Consider the following 26,149-nt stretch of genomic DNA (forward strand, 5'->3'; position numbering starts at 1 on the left):
GTCAAATTAGCAGTGGCTTCAGGAACATGCAATAGACTGACACAAACTTAACTGCACAGACACAGAGGCAGTAACAATACCTGTTTGGAATCCTCCTTTAGAGCTGGCTTTGATAGTGCTTTGAACTGCTTATTTGCACAAGGACAATTTGCCTTTATGCCCCATTTTGTTCTTACAGAGTGAACGATGTCACCAACATCATAGAGAGCTGAAGGGAGAGAACCACAAATGAGCTCACATATAATCACAACATCCAGCAGTCACCAAGACTTTTTAAGAAATTGTGTGTGCTGTGCAGCTAAACACTAATATTTGAATACTGATCATCATTAAACAAGAAGTTCTGCTACTTTGTAAAGGCCAAAGATAATAAAGTATTAAACACACATGCTGTTCTGGTCTTTGGATAATAAATGTTAAGCTTTTACTAGCTTTACTATTAAAATGAAACCTCACTCAGTACACTATCAACAACACACAAAAGACAGCAAAATCCTACAGCACATTTTTATGTCAACCAAGTATTTCCAATACCTTTTCCAGGAATGATTTGTGTAGGCATTAGATTCTCTGGTTCGTGTGCCTGCCCCTTCACACATTTAAACCAGGAGAAAGTATCCGACTCATCATCTGTAAAACAAAACCATTACACATTTTTGTTACTGCTCTAGAAAGCCACATATTTTACTATTATTGATACATCCAACCACAGGCCTACAACACAAGTTGTAGTTGTAAGTCCTTTTGGGTGGGAAAGCTTTTTTTTGGCTCATTTAAGGTTGTCATTGACTTCCAAGTGCACCACAGATTTTTTTCCCCCCCCCTCCCCCTTTGTTTCAGGTAGTAATAAGCACTCCCACCTTCATGTGAGTTTTTTTTCCTCATCCTGTAGCAATCCACACACACCCCAAAGCCACACTTGGAGCAGACCCAGTGCAGGTTGAAGATGGTGGTGTCACACACGTCGCACATCTCGCGAACGCCGCGAACCGCGCGCTTCCAGGCCACCTGTCCTGCAGGCAGGAACGGGACAGCCAAAGGGTTAGTGCCAACAAACTCAGGATTTGCATGTTAACTGCAGTCACTTAAACTGCAGTGATATGACTCAGACTTGGTCTTGCATTGGAACTCCAAAAAAATGCTGTTGTTGTTGCACAACAGTCCAAGAAATTGAGACCAGTTTGCTTCCTCCTGTGCAGCACCAACTACAGCTTTTATTCCTGTCCAAGTTAACAAGCACATTCCTAACAGTCTCCGAAGTGGAAATCCCACAGCTACTCCAGGGAATAAATTCAGGTACTGCTGGCAAGCTAAACTTAATGTGCAGCTTGCCACAACCAGCTTATCCTGATCTCTATTCAGCAGCATGGTGGGCAAGTAGCTGTTTTCCTTTTGGGAGGTTTTATGTGTTTGTCTGACCTTCTCAGAATGGTGAATTTTCTTCTCTGAAGCCCAGACTGTTTTTGTTCAGGTTTCCTGTGCACCCACTATATTCCCCCTTTCCTCATCCCAAGCCACTTTTCCAGTTCACTCAAAACATCCCAAACATTGACAGTATCCTGCAAAAAATTACAAGCCCTTCCAGGGCTGTACTATATCTGTGAATCTGTGATTATGCAAGAATTATTTTAATCTGATCTCCACTTCCTTATGTTGCCAGCTAGAAATTTAGACAAGACAAAAAGCACACACCTGCCTCCTCCTACCACCTTCCACACTTGTAACTTCTCTGAAAGTTTCCTGCCCACAATGTTAATTTTAAAAGCAAGTTATGAGAGACCATGTCCTAATGCATGCTAAGAAAACCATAGCAGCATCCAAGACATCTGCTGCCTATGTTCTGAATAGTGCCCATTGACTATGTATGGAACAACACTGGAATAGCTTAGCACAATTTGTTCTTAAGTAGGAGGTAAAAATTGTTTGACTACTTGCTTCAGAATTCTTCCAAGAGACACAGGTCTAAATATCACCAGCTCCATTCTTCTCTGCCTTTTTAAAAACATGCACCATATTTATCATTTTCTAGGTCAACTCTCCAATTCCCCCCAAACAGGATGAAGGTTTTTTCTTATCTTTTGAATGCCATTTCCTATCTTTTCTGAATCTTCTCTCTTTGTACTCCTCCTATTTTTTTTGGTTTCTCCTTGTAGTTTAATCCTGTTTCCTTTTGGCATTTGGTAGCCCAGGAACAACGTGACCTAACAAGCTGTTCTTTCTACACTAGTCAATCTTTTACTTCACAGGGATAATACACTTCAATTTACCACAACTTCAAGCCATGGTCGCAGAAGAATCTCCCTCTTTCCTGTGCTGACTGAGCACTCTCCCACTGCACTGTTCAAAGAACACCACATATTCAGACTGTAAATTACTTCTTTCCTGCCAAGGGCATTCAAAATAACCTCCATATTAATGAAAACAAGTTCCCTTACTCTCATCAGTCAGGGCAATAAAATCAAAGATGAATTAATGAGACTTTTCTCCTTTCAAGCCAATTCCAGAACTCATACATGTCTTGTGTTTTTTAAGCAGAGGATGCTTCTGGTAGCTATGCCAACAGATGCATCCTCTGCTATTAAGAAACACCACACCTTCCCTTTGTTTCATTAATTCACCCAAAGCTTTGCTCTCCCAAAAGTGTTTCTGCATTTTAGTCTACACATCTCACTCTGGCTGCAGATAACTTGGTTCCATAGGCCTGAACATGCTGCAGGTCAAGAGAAGAGAAAAGCTTGCTGATTCCAAGCAGCCCAAGGTAAGACCCCACAGTGAGTATTTCTAGAATATCTAAAGTCTTCCCCCTGCTTTTGAAGGGCATTCAAGCTTGTTCAGCTTTTTTTCTTCTTTCAGAAGAGTGGAGTGACTGCCAAACTGAGAGGATTTTTATCTAATGTCAACACTTCACAAACACAGTGGCAATCTCCTAAACTGCTGTACCCCAGTCATGCACTTAAAATCCAGAAAACAAACACAGTTTTAGGAGTCATTCTGCTCCGAGAAGTGATTATGCAAGGTCCCCAGACTTCCCCATTTGTCTGCTCACATTTGTTACAGAAATATTTTGATGTGGCCAAACCCCTGTGTTTGGGGGTGATAAGTTTGCCCTGTCTATACTATTTAATCTCTCCAATCAGTTATCCCATCACCAGCACTCCTCTGGTCTATGCCCACAATCACTTCCAGAAGTGCTGCCCACAATCACTTCTAAAAGTGCCACTGGAAACTTGCAGGGGGAGAAAAAAACTTTTACTGACAGACAGCAGTAGGTTCATGATGCAGTTATAATAAAATAGGAACTAAGCAATCTAACAGAACCCTGTGCAAAGTAAAATCTTTATTTCATTTTCATGCCAAGAATGGATTTTGATGTCAGCTACCTGGTAGTTTACTTAATATCTTTTTTCACTTTGTAACAGGAAAAGTAATTTGATAAATTGAGAAACAACTTCTGACAAAGAAGGGTGGAATCACCCTTCCCTTTCCCCCTCCCTGTGAGGAGCAGGGCTGTTGACACTAGTTCACAGTAGCTCTTAACCATTCCCTCTCTGAAAAGGCAAGAGAGACACTCAAGTCTTAGATGATATTTCCAAATATATGCAATTCATTTTCACACAGACTCTTAAAGCTTCACATAAAGCTGTGAAAACACAAGTTATTTCAATTTCAATACAAGCTGATCTTACTGTGTGGTTCAATGGTTGACATGACTTCCTTCTCAGATATCACCAGCTGGCAGAAGTGGTCTCCAATGTTGGCGAGGATGTACTTTGCTGTGTCCAGATCTAGACCCACAACATTTTTGGATAAAGGTAGCCACAGGCTAATAGCCTCAGGGTCGTACTTATTTGGAGTTAAGAAACCTTCCTCACGCAGTATCCCATGCTTGTTAAACTGCAGCCTGATGACAAAGGGGGAAAATGAGAAAAAGCCCTCATCACTTCAAATGCTGTACTGGTTTAAATTCATTTCAATCAGTCAATGCTTGAGTGGCAAGTGTGTGTACTGTATGCCAATGAATTTACTCAAAGGTTACAACAGACATGGGTACACATTCTGGTCACTAGCATTAGGCACGTTCAATGCACTCCTTGAGCTAACGAAAAAAAGACTGAAAACATTCAGGTTTTTAGTTAGGAAATCTACCTTACAACAAGTGTTTCTTTATTCACACAAAACCAAACTAGATTTACAATTTTTAAAATGCACTGGCATTAAAGGCCACATCTAGAGATGACAATAGCAATAATTTTATCTAGGACTACATACAACTCTCAAGAGAAGTTAGAATGCCTTAAATATAGATTATATTTCAGTAATGATTCATTTGGGAGCAGCTGTCAAAAAGCATCAAGCAAAATTTGAGTAAGATATAGTCTTGAGTGATTCTGAGTAGGTGGAATGAATGAGATCTACATTGTTAGTAGTGTCTTAAATGGAAAACATGAAGAGGTCTGCTCAGGAACATTTTTACTAAATGCTGAAGAAGGAAGGTGACTTCTGATGACAATGTGTGCCCACTGTAGTGTTAGGTGCGCCATGAGAACACGTGCTGGCAGGTGCTGTCATCAGACAAATGCCATCTCCAAATGTGGCAAACTTCACATTCAATAAAAAGGGAAAATTCCATCAGTTTCAAGTTCTAAACCAAAAGATTCATGTGATGTGAACTGCACTGGCAAGTCTGGATTGCTACCCTGAGAGGATGAATTAGCAAACTCTGTTGTTACTTTGGTCTCACACATCAGATTATACAAAGATTAACTATAGTAAAATCTCTAATCTGAGGATAAATAACAGATTAGTAGCACATCAGTATTTTTAAAAATGGTTAGCAACAAAACAGAATTCCAGTGGGTGCACAGATTAAACACTTGCATGAAAAGCTTAAATGATCCCAGCTGAAAGCCCATAGCCACTTAGTGCAACTCTTCTACGGCTTTGGGTTCATGGCTAACATTTCAGGTGTCCAACCACTAAACTTTGGGAAACCTGCATGGAATCTACCCTCTCATCAGTATCTCCAATTCTACTGAGCTGCAGCACTCAAACTAAACTCATGTTATCCTACTGGCACTCAGCCCAGAACAGCAAAATAAAGAGCTCTAAGTCTTGCCAAAATATTTTCTGCTCAAATGAAGCACTTGTATGATTTCTAAGGGCTAAAAACCCATTGGCAGCCACTCATTCGTTGGGTATATTGCTCTTATAGCTACACACCAGCGTTAAACAGCTTTGAAACAGAGACCTCCATGAGACTATTCTGGCCATACAACTGGGTTTTTTCACCTTTCACAAGGTGTTGATGAGGACTGTTCTCACCTCCTGAAGTGGAAGAAGCGGCATGAGACTATTCTGACCATCCAACTGGGTTTTTTTCACCTTTCAGAAGGTGTTGATGAGGACTGTTCTCACCTCCTGAAGTGGAAGAAGCGGCAGAAGACGGTGGAGTCCCTCTGCTCCTTGTTCTTGCGGTAGCTGTCCAGGCGGCACTCGCGGCACTTGTGCAGGTGAGGGGCGATGTTATTGCAGGAGCCGTCCTGCACGAAGGCCTCCCCACTCTGCTGCAGCTTCTTCACCTTAGCAGCGTCAGACAAAATGGACTTGCGAACAATTACTGCAGGGGAGAGCAGCCAGCATTAGAAAAGCCTCGCTTCTTCTCACAGAAGTGCCAGCAAATGTATTTTAGTGAAAGATTCACATCAGCTTTTCCTGTAAGTTTCACATTACACTGAAACTAAGTTATGCTAAAAATATTTGCAGTTGGCAGAAACCTCTTCTGCAGTCAGCAGGAACTGTCTCAAGCTGCAGTTCCAGTGAAGTCACCCAGACCCTGTGGAACCAAGAGCTCCTTTCACTTTTTCACATTTTGAAAGAACATCTGCTTTTAAAGGAAGTTCTTCAGCCAGACTTGGGGCCCCAAGCAGATTAGGGCATGCAGCAACCATGTTTCACAAGAAATGGGGACAGAGTACAACCTGGTCATTTCTCAGTCCTGTTTTCCCCCTTCATGATGCAACAGATTTCAGCATCTTACTGTAACAGATGCCAAACATTTCCCTGCCTCCTACACTGCCAGTGAGGCCTTGCAGGGGACACAACAGAGACTGCTTGGCTGGCTGTGTATCCATGCTAATTATGGAACAGCACATAGTAATCCAAGACCAAGCAACAAGAGATTAAAAAAGAACAGAGGTGGGTATGTAGGGGGATTCCCAGAATCCTGAACAATCAGCAATATCACCTGATGCACAGCAGGACACATTACACCAGGAGTCCAGCTCCTTAAACAGCCACAGCCTTTCCCCTCCTGTCCCATGTGAAAACCTGAAGAGCTCACCAAATGGAAAAGAGGAACAAGGTGGGTGGTTTTGGGGCTGAGTGGGTTTTTATTTTCAGTGGCAGTGGGTGGGTTTTTGTTTGTTTTGCTCTTATGACAGTTTTTAAATGAAAACCCCTCTTTGAAAGAGCTTTGCTGAGGACAGCTTCCACCCCTAACCATGTTTGTAAAATTTAGGACCATTGCTAAAAGGTAGTCTCATGATGCCATCATCATCTGTATTCCAAAAGAACCTTGATTTTGTAACCTCGTTTGCCAGTCTGTTCTTGCATATATTTTGTAACAACTTATTTCTAAAAATTAATGATTACTCCTTTTCCTTTATCAGGAAAGGTCTTTCTCCAGCTTGTTGCATTCCTGTCTTAAAAGAAGATACAAATTATTCAAATTCCTCACACACTTCAAATTACCAATTTGCAAATGTTACAGATTACCTACTTCCAAGCAATTAGAAATCACAGGGACTTTGAAATTACAGGAAATTTTAGAAACACTTACTATTATCCTGGACCTTGGCACTTCCAGTCCAAAAGCTTTCACTTTCACTTTTGTCACAAAGAATCTCATTTGAATTTCTTCTAATAAAAAACTCCACGTCTGCAAGTTCATCAATCTTGTTTCCTTTGTGGCTGCTGTGGCTGATGCAGCTGCTCTGTGATTTAACCCCACACTCAGTGAAGGACAGAAGATGAGCATCTGAGGTTGAGGGTCTGCAATCTAAAGTTCGCTGCAGTTCAACAGTGCCACTGCCTCTGGGTATTGCTATGGAAGGGTTGGGATGCTGCAACTGTTTTATGGAAATGCATTCCTTGGGAAAGTTTGTTGCGGCCTTCATAAAAGGTTCATTAGTATTCTTCAGGTTGGTTCCCTTTTCATTAGCTGAATCAGTCAAAGATGAAGATCTTGAGGTTTTCAAAGAGGTATATTTACCATTTTGCTCACTGGGATTTTGTGTTTGTTCTTTAGACATGAAGCCCACTTTAGGAAAGGCTGTCAGCTCTTCTGTCAATGGTTTAACTCCAGTATTAAGACAGGAAGGATGAGTTTCCGGTAAGCTTCGTCTGCATGTGCTGAAATACAACATGCAATAATTAGGAAAAAACCCACAAACATGTCAAACAAATCAGAGCATCAGCTGCTCAATCTAACCACACAGAGCTCGAAAGAAGAAATTCAATTATTTATGTGCTTTGAGTTCTGATGTGTGAGTATTTTAAATTCTGTGTGAGGCTAAATGGGTTTGTGTTTTTCAGGTGTTTTATCTGGGTTTGACTTTTTTTTTTAAGAGCCAGAACAATAAAACTCTACACCCTTGTAGGCACACACAAAATTTGGGTATTGCTGCTACTCCACTTCCTTCTCTCACAAATAAATAGTTGCTTTCTCATTTCCTCCAGGCAACTGCTGAATAACCAAATGCATTTAATTTGCATGTCTCCGGCACGATTCTCAAGGAACTTCTGACTGGTACCACAAGTCAGTATGCTGGAGATTATAAAACCTCTCTCACAAAAAAAAAAAAAACCCTTTTAAAAATCCTATTTTACACATTATCATGTGAGAGAGGTAAAACAAGCAGAAAAACCCCTATTAGCACTTCAAATTTGTGTTTTCCTGTCACACTATTTCTACCATTACATTCATTTTGTGACACAACTGGGGGTAACAAAAGTCCAAAGGCACTTGGGTTCAACAGAAATATAACTGGGGACCTGTAGTTGATTTGCAAAAAAGACACCTGCCTGAGCATGTTCTGGTTTTCTTGGGGGCAGGGAAGGAATGCCTTTGACAAAGCAGGCACCACACCTGTGTATCCTTTTACAGATGGGGACAATGAAATAATGACACTGACCTGGGACATTGAAGGGCCACTTCCTTAAAGTTAAGTAAGAACATTGCATTAGGAAGTAAATTACATATCCAGGGTAAGCAAATCAACACTTTCCTATGCTGGTATTGCAGAAGATTGTAGTTACTACAGCTCTTTAAAATGACCTCCGAGTTCATTGTGCTAAGAATCAATTCTTTTTGGAGGTAAAATGTCTGTATAAGCATAAAACTGCTTCCTTACCCCTGAGGAGTTTCTGCACCAAGGTTGGGTGGTGAGTTGGCTGGCAGGGGCAGGCCTGGGTGCCTTTGGTCTTTATTTGCAGGAGTACATCCCAGCAGTGCTTCACCCAGCACAGTTGGTACTGACTGCACATGTCCCTGACTGGGAGAAACCTGCAAGGGAGAGTTTAACAGTTAGGAAAATTCAGGATAACAAATTATGGCTTTGCAGAGTTCAGCCTGAAAGGAAAAACACATTAATACTCTTCCTACCATGTTTAATAAAGTCAATTAAAGTGTCACTCAGTTCATGAGGTGGAAAGACCTTAAAATGTCCTTTTAAACCTTATAGGTTCCATGAAAGACTCTTCATGTTAATTAACTTCCCCCAATTAACAACTAACTTTTTGGGGGAAACGTATTAAGAAAGTAGAAAAAAAGACAAAAAGCTCTGCTCTTTGTAACTGCCAGTGCAACAATGTTTCTACAGTAACTGCAGTAATTGGCAGTCAGAAATAGATTTCTAAGCTCAGCTGAAAATCCCAGAGAAAATCAAATCTGTGAAGACTGACAGCATTACCAAAGATCTAGATGTGAACTTTCTTGTAGCAAGAAAATCTTTGCACCAGAGTTCCATAAAGTGTTGAGTACAGAAATCCTACATTGATTAAATCACCATCCCAAGAAATCTGTAATTCATTTAGGAATACAACAGGCCTACCAAATTAGCAAGTGTCTTTAGAACAGTAGCTTTTCTGTGGGGGTCCTTCCCCAGCTCCAACATCCTTGTTTACTCCCACATGCTCCACTTACTGCTGGGAAGTTACACTAAAGGCTCATTAGCATCAGCTCCAAAAGATGTCCTTTTTGCTTTGGTATTATACAGTTGTCAGGTACCAAGACAAGCTCAGAAAAATGCTGCAGCTAATTAACTCCACACAAGAAATCAGTACTATCACATATTTATTATCAAAAAATACAGCTTCAGCTAATGACTCCCACATACTCACATCCACCAAAATCAGAGTAACAAATAGTTCCTGGTTTCCCTACTAGAAAGCACACTCACTGTAACCACTTTGAAAAAATGGTTGCAAGGCATTTCCCAGAGAGTGCAAAAGTGAAAAATTATCCAGTCCTTTGAAGGAAGGTAGGCTGGAAAATGAGAAGTAAATAACTTCACTACTTTAAGGAAAAACTATGGTAGAACAAGGTATGAATTCAGATTGTGGTAATTCTTCAGCAGGGCATTTGGAATGTGAAATACAGCCCAGCTTTGTGTGTGTCAAGCAGGCTGTTTAATGGCTGAATTATACAGAAAACTGAAGAAAGGCAAACTGAGCACCAAAAGCTGCTAAAGGTACCCAAGCACAAGCTGTGGAAACACAAGACTGCAATCCTTTGCTCCTCCATGCTGCCCTGCTGCACACTCTTCCTCAGCAGTAAATACAGGACAGGACACTCTCTTCATTGAGGCATCTTACCCTGTGCTTGGTACCTCAGGCTGGTTCTTTGTGAGGTTGTTAAAGATTGCTAATGACTGTATCCAGCCACTAGCCAGATCTGCACAGAAGTAACACAACCCTTTCCCTCACATTCCAAATCTTCCTGAAGACTGGCTACTCCTGCCTAAAATCCATGTTTTGGTCTGAAATACTGGGGCAAAATTACAGGGCAAATTTTCTTCAGCCAAGCCATGATTTTTCATTTGCGTTTCTACACTGAAGTTACCAGATAGTCTTTTGACATTTGAGACTTTACTTATCTCTCAGTGATACCTGGCAGGTCACTCACAAAAGAAATAAAAGTAGACATGAGAGTAGCAGAAAAGTCACATCTCCTTTCTGTACTGGAACAACCTCCAACTGCTGCTCATGCAGCTTGAATCCTCAAAGCATCCAAGTGCAGCTGAAGGTTTTGGGTTCAAGTACAAAACAGTTAAAGAAAGAACATGAAAAGCAAAGGTTATAAACCTCAAAACTCCTTTGTGTTTTCTCCCACTGCAAGAATACAAAACCAGGCAGACCAACTCTTAAGCAGAAGGAGGGGGCAAAAAGCACAGTAAAAAAACCCCAAACAAAAACTGAACAAAAAAATCCCAACATTCAAGGCTTAGTAGCTTTTGCTCCAATTATCACAAGGCAAGATGCTCAATTCATGCCCAGACAAGTTTGAAAGGACTCAACACACCCTCCAAGGGATTATATTTATCATTCTACTTTCCAATCTAATCCTCATTTAAGATGTTTTGAGAAGTGACATAATCATTATGTAACAGCCATATATAACAGAGCAAGACATTACCTCAGGAGAAGATTTTGTGTGTTTAGCATCAACACTGCCACTGCTGTCAGATGACTTCCTTTTCACACCCCCAATTCTTTTTGATTTATCTGGAAGAGAAGGTGAGCAAGATTAGTCTATCACAAATAACCTACTTAGTGTTTGAAGGACAAAAAGTAATAGGTCTTACCACATTTTCCATTGTTGTCATATATGATTTCAACATGAATTAATTCTGGATCAAGAGTTTTTAAAGCTGGAATCTTGAAAAGGACAGGAAACACAGAAGCAGCCATTTAGAAAGGTGAAACTCTATTTGAATATAAATTTATCTTAGATGTGGTGGTATGGACTAAGCTTAGACATTTAACTTCTAGGTTCTTTGAATACCAAGCTGAATTTAACAACACACCATGTGACAGTGTCTCTGCATAAAAATACAAACTGGTGCTTGAGAACTTGTGCTGTCTGCACAGCACAGAGACAAAGAAACCAAGATCATGTTTGCTTCACTCTTAGAATAAAAATTGCAGATCTCCCTCATTTTTCACAGAAGGACATTTGTTATTTAATAATCTACCAGCAGCATAAAGAAACACTTCGGGTTATATCGTTCTGCACTACACTGACACCCATGTTTAAAGATTACAGTAAAGACAGAAATAAAAATGGTGTTGCTGGAGATATAAATAAAAGTTTGCACTTATTCCCCATATCCACCTGTAAACCACTGCAGCTGGTTCCTACCTCCTGACAGTTGACTTCTAGAGTTCTTGTGGCTGGATTACCATTGACAACAACTGCTGTGAACCACTGAGTAGAAGGGTCCAGGCTATAAATCCTAATTTTTGAACCAATGATATTTTTTCCACCTACAAAATTGGGGAAAAAAAATAGAGCTTAAGATAAACAAGGCATGAAGATGACCACAGTTATCAAAATAAATTCTTCCTGTCCTTACAGTATGGGAAATGAAAACTGTAAGATGCAATATTTACCTTTTCAAAAAGGTCACTGCCTTCATGTGCAAGCACATAAGTACAAATATGCTGGTATGAACCCAATAATTAAGAATTTAAAGCAGGCAAACAAAAGAAATGGTTTGAATTTGAGTTTAAATTTGACTAAATTTGAGTTTCAATTTGACTAAAAAACAAAGCCTCTATACAACACCCTGGAAGTTTTCATAAACAAGCAACAAACTGGGAAAAAAACCTCAAGTTACTTGAAACAACAAACAACTCAATTTTTGAGAATTGCTACAAGTTAGATCTATTTCACAAGTACCAGGTCATCTGTATGTGCCTAAATTACATATTCACTCTTTCAAAAGAAATACTTGAAACTTAAACATCTACAATCCTTCACATTCTGCACTCACTGCTGTGAGAGTAAAATCAGCATTTTTTAAAAATCTTTAATCCCCTAGAACAGATTACCAATTAATTAAACCAACACTGCAAGGATTTCCCTTTGGACTTGGGCATTTATTGCCAGTTTTCTGCTCCACAGTATGCTTGTACCTTGGACCAAGCGTGTCTCATCAAGGTGTTTCTTAACCAGAGCCTGAATTTCCTCATTTACATTTTGATCATCTTTAAGAGAAAGCCTGGAACCATCCACATCCTATTTCAGGAAAAAAAAGAACGGAAGTTTGCATTCAGGATAATGCTTTTAACAAAATCCCACAATATTTAAAAACAAAATGGCAGCAATTCCCACAAATCCAGTTCTCATTAATCTGTTCCCCATCAGTTCTAGGATGTTGGACTGGAGGCAGGTAATTTTGTATCACTAATTCACAACAAGTATCTGCAAGAGAGACTGAAGGGAGCTCTCCAGGTCTACTTTAATGCTGTTCTGAAAATAACCCAGCTCTGTAGTACTACATTGCTAATGAGCAGTAAGTTGAATTGAACTGTCCAGTCTTAACTTAGGATTTTTAAGTCCTCAGAAGCAGCAGCATATTTGTCCTGAGCAGATGCAAATGAAAATATTTTATGTTTCTATTTATGATAATGCCAGGATCCAGTCTGTGTCAAGACATCATTATAAAATGTTTATATGAATGAAAACAGTCAACTACATCTAAATTATTTATCATTCTTCAGCATAATGTACATGTATTATTTCTTCCTCTAGAATTCTTGAATGAGAATTGATTCTGAAATGGAAAGGTCACAGCAAGTTTCCACCCAAGGCTCGAAGAGTGCAAATAAGAAAGGGATTTGGGGTTGGGTTTTATCTTTTTGTCCCAGGCACTGCTCTGATATTTTTAAGAGGCAGAAGACTGAAGAACTAGAAGTCAATAAACTGTTATTCAAGATGGCAGTAAAGCAATCTTTTCCACTGCAGTGCTGAGATAAAGCTTCAGCATAACGAGATCTCAACCCTGCTGTTGAGCCAACATAAGCAAGACAACTATCTACACCCCAAATTTGGCTTTTAGTGACTCTTGCATATTTGCTGACTGGTAACAAGTCTAAGTAGAACATTAATGATGGCACTACTTGCAGTCTCGACACAGGACAACCATTACTACTTGTATTTCAGATTATTTACAGGTCTTGAGAATAATTTCCTAAAAAGGCTAAATCCTTTATCTTTAGCAGATACTATTCTTCCAAACACCTGCTCAGGGACAATAGTTTCAACCCACCTGTATCTAATTTTCACTAACAACCTTTTCTCTGATGCTCAATAATTCCACCATCTCATTTACATTCTGCCCAATTCCTCATTTGTTTAGGATTAGCAGTGATGTGCTACTATTAAATAGCAAGATTTATGGCAGACATTCCTGCAACTCCTTGCACAAAGTTCATGTTCAAAAGAAGAAAAACTATTCCAGTTTCCCTTCAGTGAAAATCAACATGATTTTGAAGAAAATCTGTCACCTGAGGTGAATAACTGTCCTAGCACTGTCCCTCATCCAGCTCCCCTAAGTGACCCTGTCCTGAATCAACTCCAGAGGGTTTTTAATCAGACATAGTACATTCAGAACTGGTATTTATGAGTTATAGAAATAAACACCTACTACAAGTTTTTAACCCATCTGAAGTTTGCATTACCCTGATACATCCTAAATATCAAGGTAAGAGATTGATCTTTCATCTTTACAAAGCCAGTCAAGGTTACCTGGATGGGTGTCAGGAGGTCTTTAGAAAGGAAAACACATTTCTCTTCACCCAGGTAGCGCACTGAAACCAGTGATCCCATTCCAGCTTTGTCCACTAAGGACTTGTAGGTCTAAAAAAAGTGATAAACATGTTCTCAGAAAAAGAGCAAGAAAATCTCATCATTCACATTAAAAAAAATTAATTTTGCTTCTATTTCTCTGTTAAGTTACCATATCTACATGCAACTCTTGAAAACAAAGCTAGTTTCCAATAAAGCTTCTAACACACACTTAATGAAAGTTACTGGACTCCACTTGAAATTAATTTCATATATCAGTAAGAATTAGAAATTCAGTGCAGGTGGCTATCATTAGCAATTAATCATTTATGTCCACATGAAAAATTTATTAATGTAATAATTCTAATTGCAGATATATTACTAATAAACCTCTTTATGGCAGGCTGGGGAAATAGCTAGCAAATCAATCAATGTCTGCAGCATAGTTTACATTCAAGTTCTCAAAACTTGTGCAATCCTGATAACACACTGAAACCTTTATTTAGGCACACGTGATGATTTGGACAGCCTCATAGTTGTTGTAACACTGCAGTGCAATGATGAAGCTGTGTTCAGATATACCAAAAGCTTTAAGAACAGACAATAAACAAAATTTTCCTTTAAAAGCCTCTCAACACTTACTAATGTGTTAAAAATTAAATTTTGTCTAGTGAAAGTACCAGATCTGAGAGGACAAGCACCAGGAGCCTGGAACAACAGAAGTGGCAAGAGTAACTCCTCCCTACCTGAAAGGTGTAACTGTGCCCCGTTTTAAAAAGGAAATAATTCTGATAGGAGAAGGCTTTTTCTTTGACCAGTCCTCAAAAAACCCAACCAGATACTCCTTCTTGTCTTCATTTCAGTTAGGACAGCACTGGCAGAGGGACAAGATCCCCACATGAGGGACAGGAGTCTGTACAGGAGTAACTGGGCATTACAACAGTCCTACAAAGCCACCCCATTTGTCAAAAACACTCTCCCATATACTTGAACAAGTAAGTTGTGATCAAGTTTCAAATAAATGAATCCACACAGCTCTTCTGTGACCTCTGCTTTCCTGCCCTGTGTGATGGATGATAAAGGGAGAAAAAGTCTTTTTTTGCCAAGGCAAGGTGCAGGACTGGCCTACATTTGATCCTACATCTTCCTTTGCTAAATGAACTTTGGAACATGTACCCTGCATGAACTGACATGTCAAACACCTCAGGAGGAAAACCTTATGCCAAAACTGAAGACAAGTATCCAGTAAAACTATTCAGATACTTGGAAATGGACAACAACTTAGTTTAAATACAAAGGTATTCAGAACAAGCTGTCAGCAAAATCTACCAGAGGATATTAATGCACAGCCCAGGAAATAAAAGTAAGGATTTATATTTCCATTTTCTCTCCCATTCTATTGGGTCCTACTTCCAATAAGAGCTGCTTAGATTGGCTTTGCTTAAGAAAAAGACCAGCTAAAATGCAGCAATATGAATTACAATGCACACTTTACACCTAGCAAAGTTAATAGCATTAAAACACAGACTACAGCTTCAGCATAATTCATGTTCAGCAAGTTTACATGTTTGCATTTTCACTTATCTCACTACTTTCTTGAGCAGCAATATCCAAGGTAGTCAAGCACAACTACACTGGCTGAATACATTAAGAAATGTTCCCTGTTCACATCCCCTGGCTAATTTGCCTATTCAGCCAAGCATGGCAGGTACAGAAAGCTTAGTTCTCTCCTTGTACAGTATAGCTCAGCTTTTTGTATGCAAAAAATCTGAATCTCACAAATCATTCATACTAGGCAGGCATCACATAAAAGTAATACAAATTATTTTTGTCTTAGGATCAAGAATCACCACAGCATTAACTTGAGGCAGAGTCAAAAACTTAAAAGAAAAACACAGGCTATCCTTAGAAACCTATCATTTACACTTTTTCTCTCTATTTTTAAGAGGAATTTCATGGAAGAAGAAACAAAACACAAGACTAGAGGGAGAACGAATTAGCAATGTACAGAACAGTGGTTTGAGAGAGAAGCAAACCAACTCCAAATGCTGCTGAGCTCTGTCAGCTCAAGCTGCACAAAGAGATTTTCTCCCTTCCCAAGACACCCAGGAGTGAGGCTGAGGCTGCACTGGAGGAATTCACACTGGTGACAACGCTGTCCCAGAAGGTGGAACTGCACAACCCAAGTGACTCAAGCCAGGAGTGTACTTGCCATTGCAGGCCACTGGACAGGAGGCATGGACTGGGTTTTTCTTTCAGCCAGCACCAGCTTTTGCTCCACCAGGAATGCTATCATCATCCTGCTGTAGACTTCTATCCACCTTCGCTTCTCCCATGATTCATCATCAAATTCTACACAAATCTACAGAAAAGAACCAGAGTGAGTGAGTGACTACCTATAAAATTCAGACATGTTCAACATGGAAAAGATAAACCCATCAATTTACTAAAAAAAAAAAAAAGCATTTAATGTACTTTTAATTCCAGCATGATTATTGCCTGTCACATAATCAAGCAATTACTAAAGCATCCAAGGTTGACCCAGTATTTTATAAGTGACAGTCAATGTTAATTAGTTTATCATCATTTCTCACATAAAATAATAGTATTGACATTTAACTTTACAACTTCCCATCTCAAAGTTTTATGCTGCTTAAAGATAGTTAAATATGTTAATAGTGTCACTGGTGTTTACAAGCAGGGAAAAATATACACACCCCTCCCTAAAAAAGTCCACTAAAGCTAAAGGACTGCCACAGTCGTGGCACATGGATTTTCCACAAACTCTAAAGCACTGGAATAAACAAGCTGGGTTTTTTTCCAGAATTACTTAAAAATACCAATCCCAAAGAATAACTTCAGCCAGCTTATTGAAAGCATAAATGACAGGACAGCAAAGGTGATCAAATTATGTAATGTGAAGGTCACTTCTTGACTGCTTTTAACTGCTATTTATCCTTGTGGATTTCAGAAACAACTATGCAGATTTCTCAAGAGGAAAGCAATTTCATGGCAAAAATATGATGGCTTGACCAATGTCTTTTCAAAGACCAATGTCTTTGAAATTACCCTAATTTCAAAGGCAACATGGGAGATCAGCAAGTTGTTGGGAAAGACCACAAATACAACTTGGCCTGAAATCAGGAATTGGAACATCTTGGTAGAGGACTCTACTCTTGGAAAAAACATTTTCTTTTCCCAAAGAATACAGCAATCTAGCCTAACTGCATTTAACAAACAGCACAGAAATCTCAATTGAGTGAACCTCAGAAACATTTCCTGGAGTTTTATCATCCCTCTCAGGGGAAAGGCAAGTGAAAACATGCACACAAACAGCATTACCACAGCCAGGAGTCATCGAACTAATGGGTGCAGAAATGAACTTGGTAATTTTGAGGTGCAGAGAAACAATGAAAGAGATAAGCAAATAACAACCAGAACCAGAATGGCTTGTTTTGTCTACTGCACACACACGAAAACACAGTTGAGAAAGTCATTTCAACAGCAGTTGACAGTCCTTCTATATAAAATAAAAATTGAAATAAATACTTCTACTCTTTTATAGGATTAATACTTAATTCCCTCTATCAGTCCTTTACTTTTTCGGGTCTGTGATGCTTGTACAGAACTCTGAAAGGAAAGGAGATGGGATGTGTTTTGGTACAAAGCTCTCCACACCACCACTGCCCATTCTGCAACTTCTTTACATTTCAGCTGGAGAACACATCAAGTCAATCGCTTCTGGCAGAACCGTAACCAGCCACAAAGCTCACAATAGAGACCCCATCAGCACCTGCTTCTTCTCCTCTGAGGACAAAGTCCCTAAGAGTTTTCTGCAGCAAGAACCTCCTCCTCACGACCAGCACGGCACAGGGCACAGCCCCGCGCCCAAAAATGGACAAAGCTCCACCCCTGCCGAGAACCACAACAACAGGCTGATAACAAAGTTTACGCTTTCAAGAAACAGTTAGAAACATCCAAAGTTTCGTTTTGCTTGACAAGAGAGGTCACTAAATTGCCATCAAAAAAGAGGAAGATGGTGATGTTCTGGCTGTCACAGGACAGCCATCGAAGTCTTCTGTAGAAACAAGCACAGGACGCCGCTGCTACAATGGAGTTTTGTCCTTGGGGTCAAGCACTCAGTTCATTCCCTAGTAAGTGTCCAGACATGGCTGAGTACTTCTAATGTCTACAGTTGCCAAATAAAGTCCCTTACTAACTTCACAGCCGAACCGTAAACTTCGCTTGACTCCCACACAAGATACACAGCTAACCAATTACACCACGCTTGCAGTAACTGTGTGCTCAAAAACCCACTTGGTAATCATTAATAAGAGAGGCCACCATGCAAGAAGAGTCCGAGGGACCTCCAGCACCAGGCATGAATTTGGTGTGACTTTAAAACCCAAGTAGTTGTTCGTGACTTCAGGAAAGGAAAGTCACCGATCCCAACAGCATTGCAGGGTTTCGGTTTCAACTGTGGGGCAAAACCTGTTCACAGGTGGCAAGACCTTAAACTACCTTTAGGAAATAAACCATAGGCACAGTGGGTGCGGTAAAAACCTGCTTTTCAAAATGCCAGTGGAAGAAAGCACATTTATAATTAGTTAGAGATAATTTGCGGCATTAGCACAAGCCCATGGGGGAGCTGGGCAGGGGTGCAGGTTTCCAAAGGCCGTCTGCTCTGCCCCCGGGAGCAGCATGTGCACACACGTGTACACCAACCACACCAACTTCCCCCGGCACGCTCTCGGCTCAGCAGCTCCCTCGGAAAGTTCCCGGTTACCTTCAGGTCTTGTTTGGATATGTCCGTGTGTGACACTGCCCGGATCCTGCCCGACTTCCAGGGCCATTCCGAGATGAGGCTGGCGTCCCACGTCCTGTCCTCCTCTTCCGACAGGCAGAGGAACCGCTTCCCTACGAGCAGCGACCAGCTCCCCTCGAGCCTCAGCACCATTTTAACTCATCGGGAGGCCTTCAGCGAGGAAAGCGACGGAAGGAGGAGAGAAACACATAGGGCAGGGCGGTGAGCGCTTCCTCCTTCCTCTCCCGGCCGCCCGCCCCGCTTCTCCAAGCGGCTCCAGCCGGACCCCCGGACACCCACAGGTCGCCCCCCGCCCACGGTCCTGTTAATCACTACTCAGCGAGGGTGGGTGGAAGGAAACACCAGAAGGTATTTCCAGAAAAGCTGCAGCGCAGCTCCCGGCCATTCCCACCCCCGCCGCCTCTTTGTTTCCTCCTCCGAGGAGTCAGAGCGCCGGGCGGCAGCCGAAGGGAGGGAGCAGGCGACCAGGCCAAGCTCCTTCCGCCTCACCAACACCCCGGCCTGCCCACCCGGGCAGACCTCCAGCCCTGCCGCTGCCCTCACCTGCTCCCCCCCGGCCCCGCTGCCGGCGCACCCCGCAGTCACACCGGGCACGGCTCCCGCTCCCCTCCGCCCCCCCGCGCCGACCGCCGCCGCGGCCAAGCGACACTGTCGGAGCCGCGCCGCGCACACGCCCCCTCACCCGTGCGCGCGCCCCCGTCCCGCGCCCCTATTGGCTGCGCCGCGCCAGCGGGGCGGGGCCGGCAGAGAGCCTCCCGCCGCGATTGGCCCGGGGGGGCGGGGCCCGCGCGCCTGGCCACACCCCCGAAACCGTTGCTCAGCAGATGGCGGCTTAAAAAATAAAAACGATATATCCTTCCGCTTGAGCTTCGAGGGAAGGAGTCCCTCGGGGCCAGCCCGCGGAGCGCCCGCAGCCGAGCCCCAAGGGAGGCACGAACGCGCTCGGAAGGGCCGGGGCGCCTCTCTAGGCCCGTGTTCCTGCCTCGGGAGCGCCGAGCCTCCAGCTATTGGAACTGCCTTTAGAGACGGCGGAGGGATCGAAGCGAGGCCAGAGGGCGTGATACGGTCCCTTATACGTGCGGCTCGCGGCGTACTCAGATATAGCACAGGGGGCGGTGGCACCTGTGGGGCGCCTCTGCGCATGCGCGCGGGGCGGGACCAGCACCTGCGGGTGCCCCACAGGCCGCCATCTTGTCATGCTGAGGGAAATGGGGGCAGGCGGGCCCTGCGGGGCAAGGGACCTGGAACGTTGTGAAATATGACAAAATAACAATGTGCCCGAGGTTTCTGGGGAGGACAGCAGGCTGTGGAGGCCTTCCATTTGTGGTTGATGGAGGTTGTGTAGTTGCATCTAAAAGCAAATGGCTTCCACCAGCTCACACCTTTAACATGAGACCTGTGTGTTCTTACAAGTAACAAGGCAAGATGACAGAATCATAATTGGTTTGGGTTGGAAGGGTTCTAGTGCCTTGCTGTCCTCATAGGGAAGAATCTCTTCCTTATGTCTAATCTAAACCTATTTCCTTTCAGTTTAAAGCCATTCCCAATGAGAACCAAGAAGGAAAACAGAGAATATGACATGATCTGGGTGGTGCTGTTCAGCAGTGACCCAAACGACACACGTACTCCTCTACTGTAAGACTTGCCCACCAGAGCATGTGGGAGGAAAAGACCAAAAGTGCAGAAAGTACCCAAGGCAAAGAAGCTGTTGACTCATCCAGTTTACTGAAGTCTCACGGTGCTCAGTTTTGGCTTTCTACAGGGTTCCTTCCATCACCAGAGATGTCTGAGCTTCAAAAACTCCCATTAGAGAATGCTGCGGTAATTCTGCCATGTTGTGGTCTCATCCATCATTTTCTCCAAGAATCCATTTCCACACTTGGGTTAAATGTATTTTTAAAGCCTTTCTCACCAATTTGCTTTCACCAATCATTTGCTTGCTACATTTAAACAAACACATTCATATATGAAATCAAAAAGCTCAAAAAATTCCTCATGTGCCATGATGAGGAAATTGCTGTCTACTCCATGGAAATCAGACAGTCCAATTTCTTTTACAACTGTAGGGAATCTCCAATGATTTCTATCAATGAGATGAATTTAGTAATTGCTACAATTTTCAGCAGGGAGAAACAAAAGAAATAAAAGTGAATAATAAAAAAATGATAGATCAGCAACTGTATGCAGTCTGAAGAGCCACTCATTAGCTAGCGCTGAAAGAAAAAAGAGGTATGTTTGCTTCTCAGATTTAAATGTTTACTATATAAACCAGACCTGCAAGATGGAATTTATGATATCATAGAAAACAAGATAGATGTGAAACTGCCAAATGATTTGTTTCATTGTAGACTTTAGGCTCGTGTAGCAGTAGCTGTACAATTGACACATCACACCATGTAGGTGTTGCATAACCTCATTATTTAAAGCCCTTAGATTTTCTGCAGAGAGAACACTTTGCCTCAAAGAGTAGATGATTAATACATGCAGGAAGAGGGATGTCAGGCTATAATGAAGCAATATTAGTCAATGTAATAGATCAAGCTGTTGGTAGCACTCCAGTTGCCTAATAGTATTTTTTTTTCCATTAGCATCAGAATAAAGGAAGGCTTTAAGGAGAGATTGGAACGACAACAATGTAAGTTTAGTGAATGAGCAGCTCCCACATGCAAAGAATGGCATGGAGGTTGGTCAAAGGTGTTTTAAATTTAATGTTTTGGGTAAGTCATGGGCTGGAATGCTGGAAAAACAGGATTACATAGTCCATTAATGTCCTTGAAAATGAACTTCTATAGGAAAGGATGCTAAAAGATTATGTGATCAAAGAGCAGCATTCTGAATGAATAAAATAAAATAAAATAAAATAAAATTAATTGGCAGAGACAGAAGAGAAGATGGGGAAGCAGACAGAGCACAAGTTGACAGAAGCCTGGAAAAACTCAATCATCCATGGTACAAACAAGCATTCAAAGTCCAGAAAAAATATAGGTATTCAAACCCTAGGGGTTAAGAAGAAGTCACACAACTGAAGACTTTTTGCTTTTGAAACAGAGAAAGTAATTAGCTACTTGCTTCCATTCCCTAGGATTCTTAATTTCTTGAAATTAAATAAGGACCAAATATCTTTCTTAAATTATCTTGCTTCTTTAAAAGTTATAAGTTAAAGGTAACCAGTAAAGTCTTGGGTCGAAAAGTGAAACACATAAAATTTAAAATTATGACTCTAAACATCTCTAAATTTGCTGCATTATTTAAGAACTTGTCTCTCAGTATGACAACCATACAATACAGGAAAAAGTACTGTAATTATAATGTTTGTAATTGTTTTTCTGAACTGGTTATTTTATCATCACTCACAATAATCTCCACAAAAACTAATGTCTGTTGGAAATACTTTGTGTGTATTTGCCCACCTTCAATGTGTCAAGAGAAACATCAAAATGTTCATTTATAAGTTTCAAGTTAACCCTGTGATAATGGCACAGATGCAATTGTCTCACTGCATTATTTGCCTCTGGAAAACTCAATGTCTGTTGAAGTACCTGCAAAACAAAGCAGTGTAGTAAATAAGCAGAACTGATTGAACCTCAAGACAGCAGGTTTCAGCCTGTTCTTCTGTCTGCATGAAGTCTTGAGCATAATTTTTTCCAGCTGGCCCTACCTACTGGGTTGAACTGGTAATAGGTAAGCCTTTAGCTCCTATGTGAGAAAGAAGTAATCTCTGCAAACAGGAGCTCTTTAAACAGTAACTTCAGAACACACTTCAATAAATTCTTCCTTTCAGCCCCCATTAAGTAGCAGAAAATTTCTCTTGTGTGGGGTATCACTAGAAAAAAAAAAAGAAGAAGAGTCTTTGAGGTTTGAATTTAATGATTTGAATTTAACAGTTCAGTTTCAATTGGAATTTAGCAATAAAACTCAATAGCCAATTTTATGCCTAAACAATTGCACATTCAGGCATTACGCCTACCTCTCTGCATATAAAATCTGGATGTGCTATTCAAATATTTGTGCTTGAAAATTGGCCTCCCACTACCTAGAAGTATTTGATGTCACAGATACTTTACAAGAAAGGGGCATTTCAGTCAGAGAAGGGGCTCTAGATAACATTAACTGTCCTGGCACTGTGTTCTCCAAAGATGTTTTCCATACGAGGGAGCAGATTGTTTTTCAGGGCTCTCCTGCATTTCCAGGTTGAACCTACAAGTGTGTGTGCAGCTACAACAAGCAATGATCAGTGCAGGAAATTATGGACCTGGTTTTTAAAATCTCTACTGTGGTGACATGTAGGGGTCTCCATTCTCAATCAAAGGCCCTCTGCCTGGGGGAATGTACAAGCACAGAAGAGGAACATGGAGTCCTTTATATTCTAGTGATTAATGATGGAGGTGTAAGGATGTGTAATTCAAGTTGGAAGTGCCTGTGGTCAGGCTGTGAAACCACCAGCCAATAGCACTGGGGCTGTGGGGTTGATCCCTGTATGGGATATTCACTTCAGAGCTGCACTTGGTGATCCTTGTGGGTCCCTTCCAACCCAGAATATTCTGTGAACTGGAAACAGAGCTTTGGGAGATAACCCATTTACTTGTTTCTCCAGTATGTCTTGAGATGTGGTGCTAAAGAATGAACAAAAACAACCAGAAACCTTCTTACTCAGTAGCACCAAACTGATGCAGTTAAATGTCTCCTGAAGTAGCAAATGTGGAGCAGTCTCTACTTGTATCCAACCTGGCTCTAGTTATAGCAGGGGAAGGTAAAAGCTCCTTACTCAGGTACAGCCTCCTTACCTCAGCACACCTCACCTGCATCAGCTTTGCAAGAGTGGCAGGACTGGTTCCAAATAATTTTTTCACTCATTATCTCTTTACCATAACTTAAAATAAAATAATTCATGTCATACATTAGTTAATATTTTCTCACTGTCTGCAGCTGAAGGAAGCACATATTTTGATACAAAGTACATTTTAATTTCATGCAATTAAGTTGACTTGCTGAAGGGAAATGCTGACCTACTCTTTTCCACTCCTATACCCATTCTGCAGTGGGGACTGTCTTTTGCTGGTGATGAGTTAGTAGGACTTCAATTTTTTGTCCCAACTGTAGAAACAGGAAATCATGAGGGGACTCTTAGGATGATAAATCAGGATCAATTATTAAATTTTAATTGACTGTTAATTTAGCATTTAATTATTTAATTGTGTGTTAAGTATTATCTGGGGATTGAAATTAGATATTAAATTTTGCAGGTTAATTCTAAAGTTAAATTAGTATTTATAGACAGAGTAAAGCAATAACCTTTACAAAGTAACCATGAACAAACATTATACATGAAGTGTGGTGAGTAATTCTATGCTGGTTTTGTTTTCCCTTGACTGCTTCAGAGGAAGAAGGCCTGTTGTGGAAGAAAAAAGCTCTTTCCCCTCAGGTAATAATACATTATCAGTTAATAATTCAAAGGGTTTGGGGTATCATTCTTAAATAAAAGAATGCAAATCAATATTATCTTGATGGATATATTTGAACCACGTTGTAGAAACCACCACCACAGCAGGAATGTCTTGGTGCTGTACAAAAGGAGACATTGGGTAAAGACATACAGTGAACTTTAAGCAACATTGTTTAATGATCTGAGGAGAGTTATTCTTTGTTAATTAGCCTAACCTCCTGAAGTCTCGCACCAAAACTGCAAACAGAACCTGTTACTCATATTTTGCTACTTAATAATGTCCAGGTTCTTCCATCATTGAAACAACGTAACCTGGCTTTGGCAAAGTTAGACTTCACACCATTTCCTGCCAGTGCCAGAGAGATTCTTTTAGTTTATTTCAAGTCCATCCTGCTCTTTATTTTAAACAGATCTGTTTTGTGATAGAGTGTCTTCCCTTGGGAGGAAATTTACACCTTTCTCTCATGGATCTGACAGATTTCAGCAGCTTGGGCTGCTGGGCATGTGCAGGTGTCAGGTCAGTGATTCCTAGACTGGGGATAGAAATTGTTCTCATTTTAAAGTAAAACTAAACTACCCTCCTACGTACTTTTCTAAGAACATTTGGACTAAATCACACTGCTGCTTTTGATTATTCAAATCCACATCTTGGAAAGTCTCTTTCAGCCTCTGTAATTTAATGCAGTTTTTGACAAAGTAGTGAACATTTGAGAAGTGGTGATCCTCGGGTTACAAGTATGTGCAATTTGGACAAGAACTTTGACTGTTCTTGAATGTGTATCCACTTAAAAAGAGGCTCAGCCTTTTGACTGGAGGGAGGACACACTGGAGAGTGATCTCGGTGGGTGGTTGTAAGTGCATGAATCTTATTGATGGACTGCAAATCCTTCCACCCCCTGCAGAGAACTCCAGCTCTCTTGGCTCTAGTTCTTCTGTCCTGTCACTTACCAACTCGCCCTTGAACTGGAGCAATAAATATATTGTGTGCTTTACCTGCTACTGCAGTAACTGATTCCAGTGGAAAAATGCAGTAACTTTTCACATGAAGGGTCAACTGAGAAATAATTCCCTATTTTTAAAAAATTCTGTCTATTGTGCTGATATAATGTTAACAAAGCTAAAGTAATGTATCACTGAAGCTAAAAAAAATTTGAAATATTAAGAAATATTAAGATACCAGATATTGGTGTATATACAACTGGGAATATTTAGAAGTTGTATATTGCTAAATGTGACCTAGTTGGTACAGCACAGAGCTGGGAGCCAGATCTGGAATCTAGCACTGTGTGTGTCATAAGGCAGATCATTTAATTCACCTCATTTCTCTGTAAGTGGGGATAACAATAATCATTCTTATGAATTGCTTTGTGTTGTGCACCTGAAAGATGATGAGTTCTATAGCTACTAATTAAACATTATTTTAATCTTCAAATTTACTTTCCCTGTTAAACTTTAATAAGTGTTTATGCTCCCTTAATGCCAGAGAGGAAAAAAAGCATGATTGTGAAGCAGCTGCTAAGAATTTCTCCCAGAAGATATTTAATATTAAATTGGGATTGACTCATCTGTTTTAGATAAAGGGGCAATGCAATAAATAATAAGTGAGAGTTGAAATTTTGAGTAAAAAAATATTCAAAGCAGAATCAGAGCAGCTGACACCCCAAACTGGCTCCCACCCCCCAGTACCCTCTGTCCAGAAATTGGAAATAGGCATTGTAATTTCTCTTTGGCTTAGAGCAAATGTAACAGTATTGCTTATAAATAGTCACAGCTGTAGGTTACAGATTGTTCCTGTTGTTCTCTCAGTGTCAGCTCTCCTGCCTTGTGCAGAGGGCTCTGCATCTCCACCCAGCCCAGGAGAAGGGAGCACTGGGCAGTTCTGGGGCCACTGGGATTGCAGTGGACTGGTAATTATTTCATTCACTGTATTTGTCATTGTAAACCACTTTGTGATTTTCTACTCCTCTCTGTAAAGTTCTCCAAGTCAACTACATGTCAGTGAAACTTTACAGTGTATTTTCCCTGGTCTCTC

The 26,149-nt window shown here is 41.0% G+C and overlaps 1 protein-coding gene and 2 long non-coding RNA genes across 6 annotated transcripts in view; 2 read left to right on the forward strand and 1 right to left on the reverse strand.

Annotated features, from left to right (window-relative positions):
- KDM3A (lysine demethylase 3A) overlaps window positions 1–19,715 on the reverse strand; it is a 30,070-nt gene extending 10,355 nt beyond the window's left edge. The window contains exons 1-15 of one of the 3 annotated variants that reach the window (XM_039723985.1): window positions 19,218–19,336; window positions 18,636–18,824; window positions 16,062–16,211; window positions 13,811–13,921; window positions 12,196–12,298; window positions 11,420–11,544; window positions 10,863–10,935; window positions 10,694–10,782; window positions 8,412–8,563; window positions 6,839–7,410; window positions 5,416–5,617; window positions 3,687–3,901; window positions 861–1,013; window positions 535–630; window positions 81–208 (exon numbers count right to left, since the gene is read on the reverse strand). In XM_039723985.1, coding sequence (XP_039579919.1) covers window positions 81–208; window positions 535–630; window positions 861–1,013; window positions 3,687–3,901; window positions 5,416–5,617; window positions 6,839–7,410; window positions 8,412–8,563; window positions 10,694–10,782; window positions 10,863–10,935; window positions 11,420–11,544; window positions 12,196–12,298; window positions 13,811–13,921; window positions 16,062–16,211; window positions 18,636–18,806 — 2,340 coding nt within the window. In that variant the 5' untranslated portion in view covers window positions 18,807–18,824; window positions 19,218–19,336. Of the gene's footprint in view, window positions 1–80; window positions 209–534; window positions 631–860; window positions 1,014–3,686; window positions 3,902–5,415; window positions 5,618–6,838; window positions 7,411–8,411; window positions 8,564–10,693; window positions 10,783–10,862; window positions 10,936–11,419; window positions 11,545–12,195; window positions 12,299–13,810; window positions 13,922–16,061; window positions 16,212–18,635; window positions 18,830–19,217; window positions 19,337–19,356 lie in introns of those variants that run through there. The other 2 variants (XM_039723987.1, XM_039723986.1) reach the window with 2 other exon arrangements.
- Window positions 6,024–16,053, forward strand: LOC120509411. The gene is made up of 4 exons (XR_005629256.1): window positions 6,024–6,361; window positions 7,307–7,390; window positions 8,165–8,265; window positions 15,796–16,053. It is a non-coding gene; the product is annotated as an uncharacterized LOC120509411 (long non-coding RNA).
- Window positions 16,102–21,541, forward strand: LOC120509410. 2 transcript variants are annotated; one of them, XR_005629254.1, is made up of 4 exons: window positions 16,102–16,229; window positions 17,564–18,003; window positions 18,750–18,955; window positions 20,205–21,541. It is a non-coding gene; the product is annotated as an uncharacterized LOC120509410 (long non-coding RNA). The 2 variants fall into 2 exon arrangements; XR_005629255.1 differs by having other exon boundaries at window positions 18,750–18,875.
- The last annotated feature ends 4,608 nt before the right edge of the window (window positions 21,542–26,149 follow it).

Source organism: Passer montanus, unplaced genomic scaffold, assembly GCF_014805655.1.
Source record: "Passer montanus isolate IOZ18808 unplaced genomic scaffold, ASM1480565v1 scaffold51, whole genome shotgun sequence".
In the NCBI taxonomy this organism is placed as follows: Eukaryota; Metazoa; Chordata; class Aves; order Passeriformes; family Passeridae; genus Passer; species Passer montanus.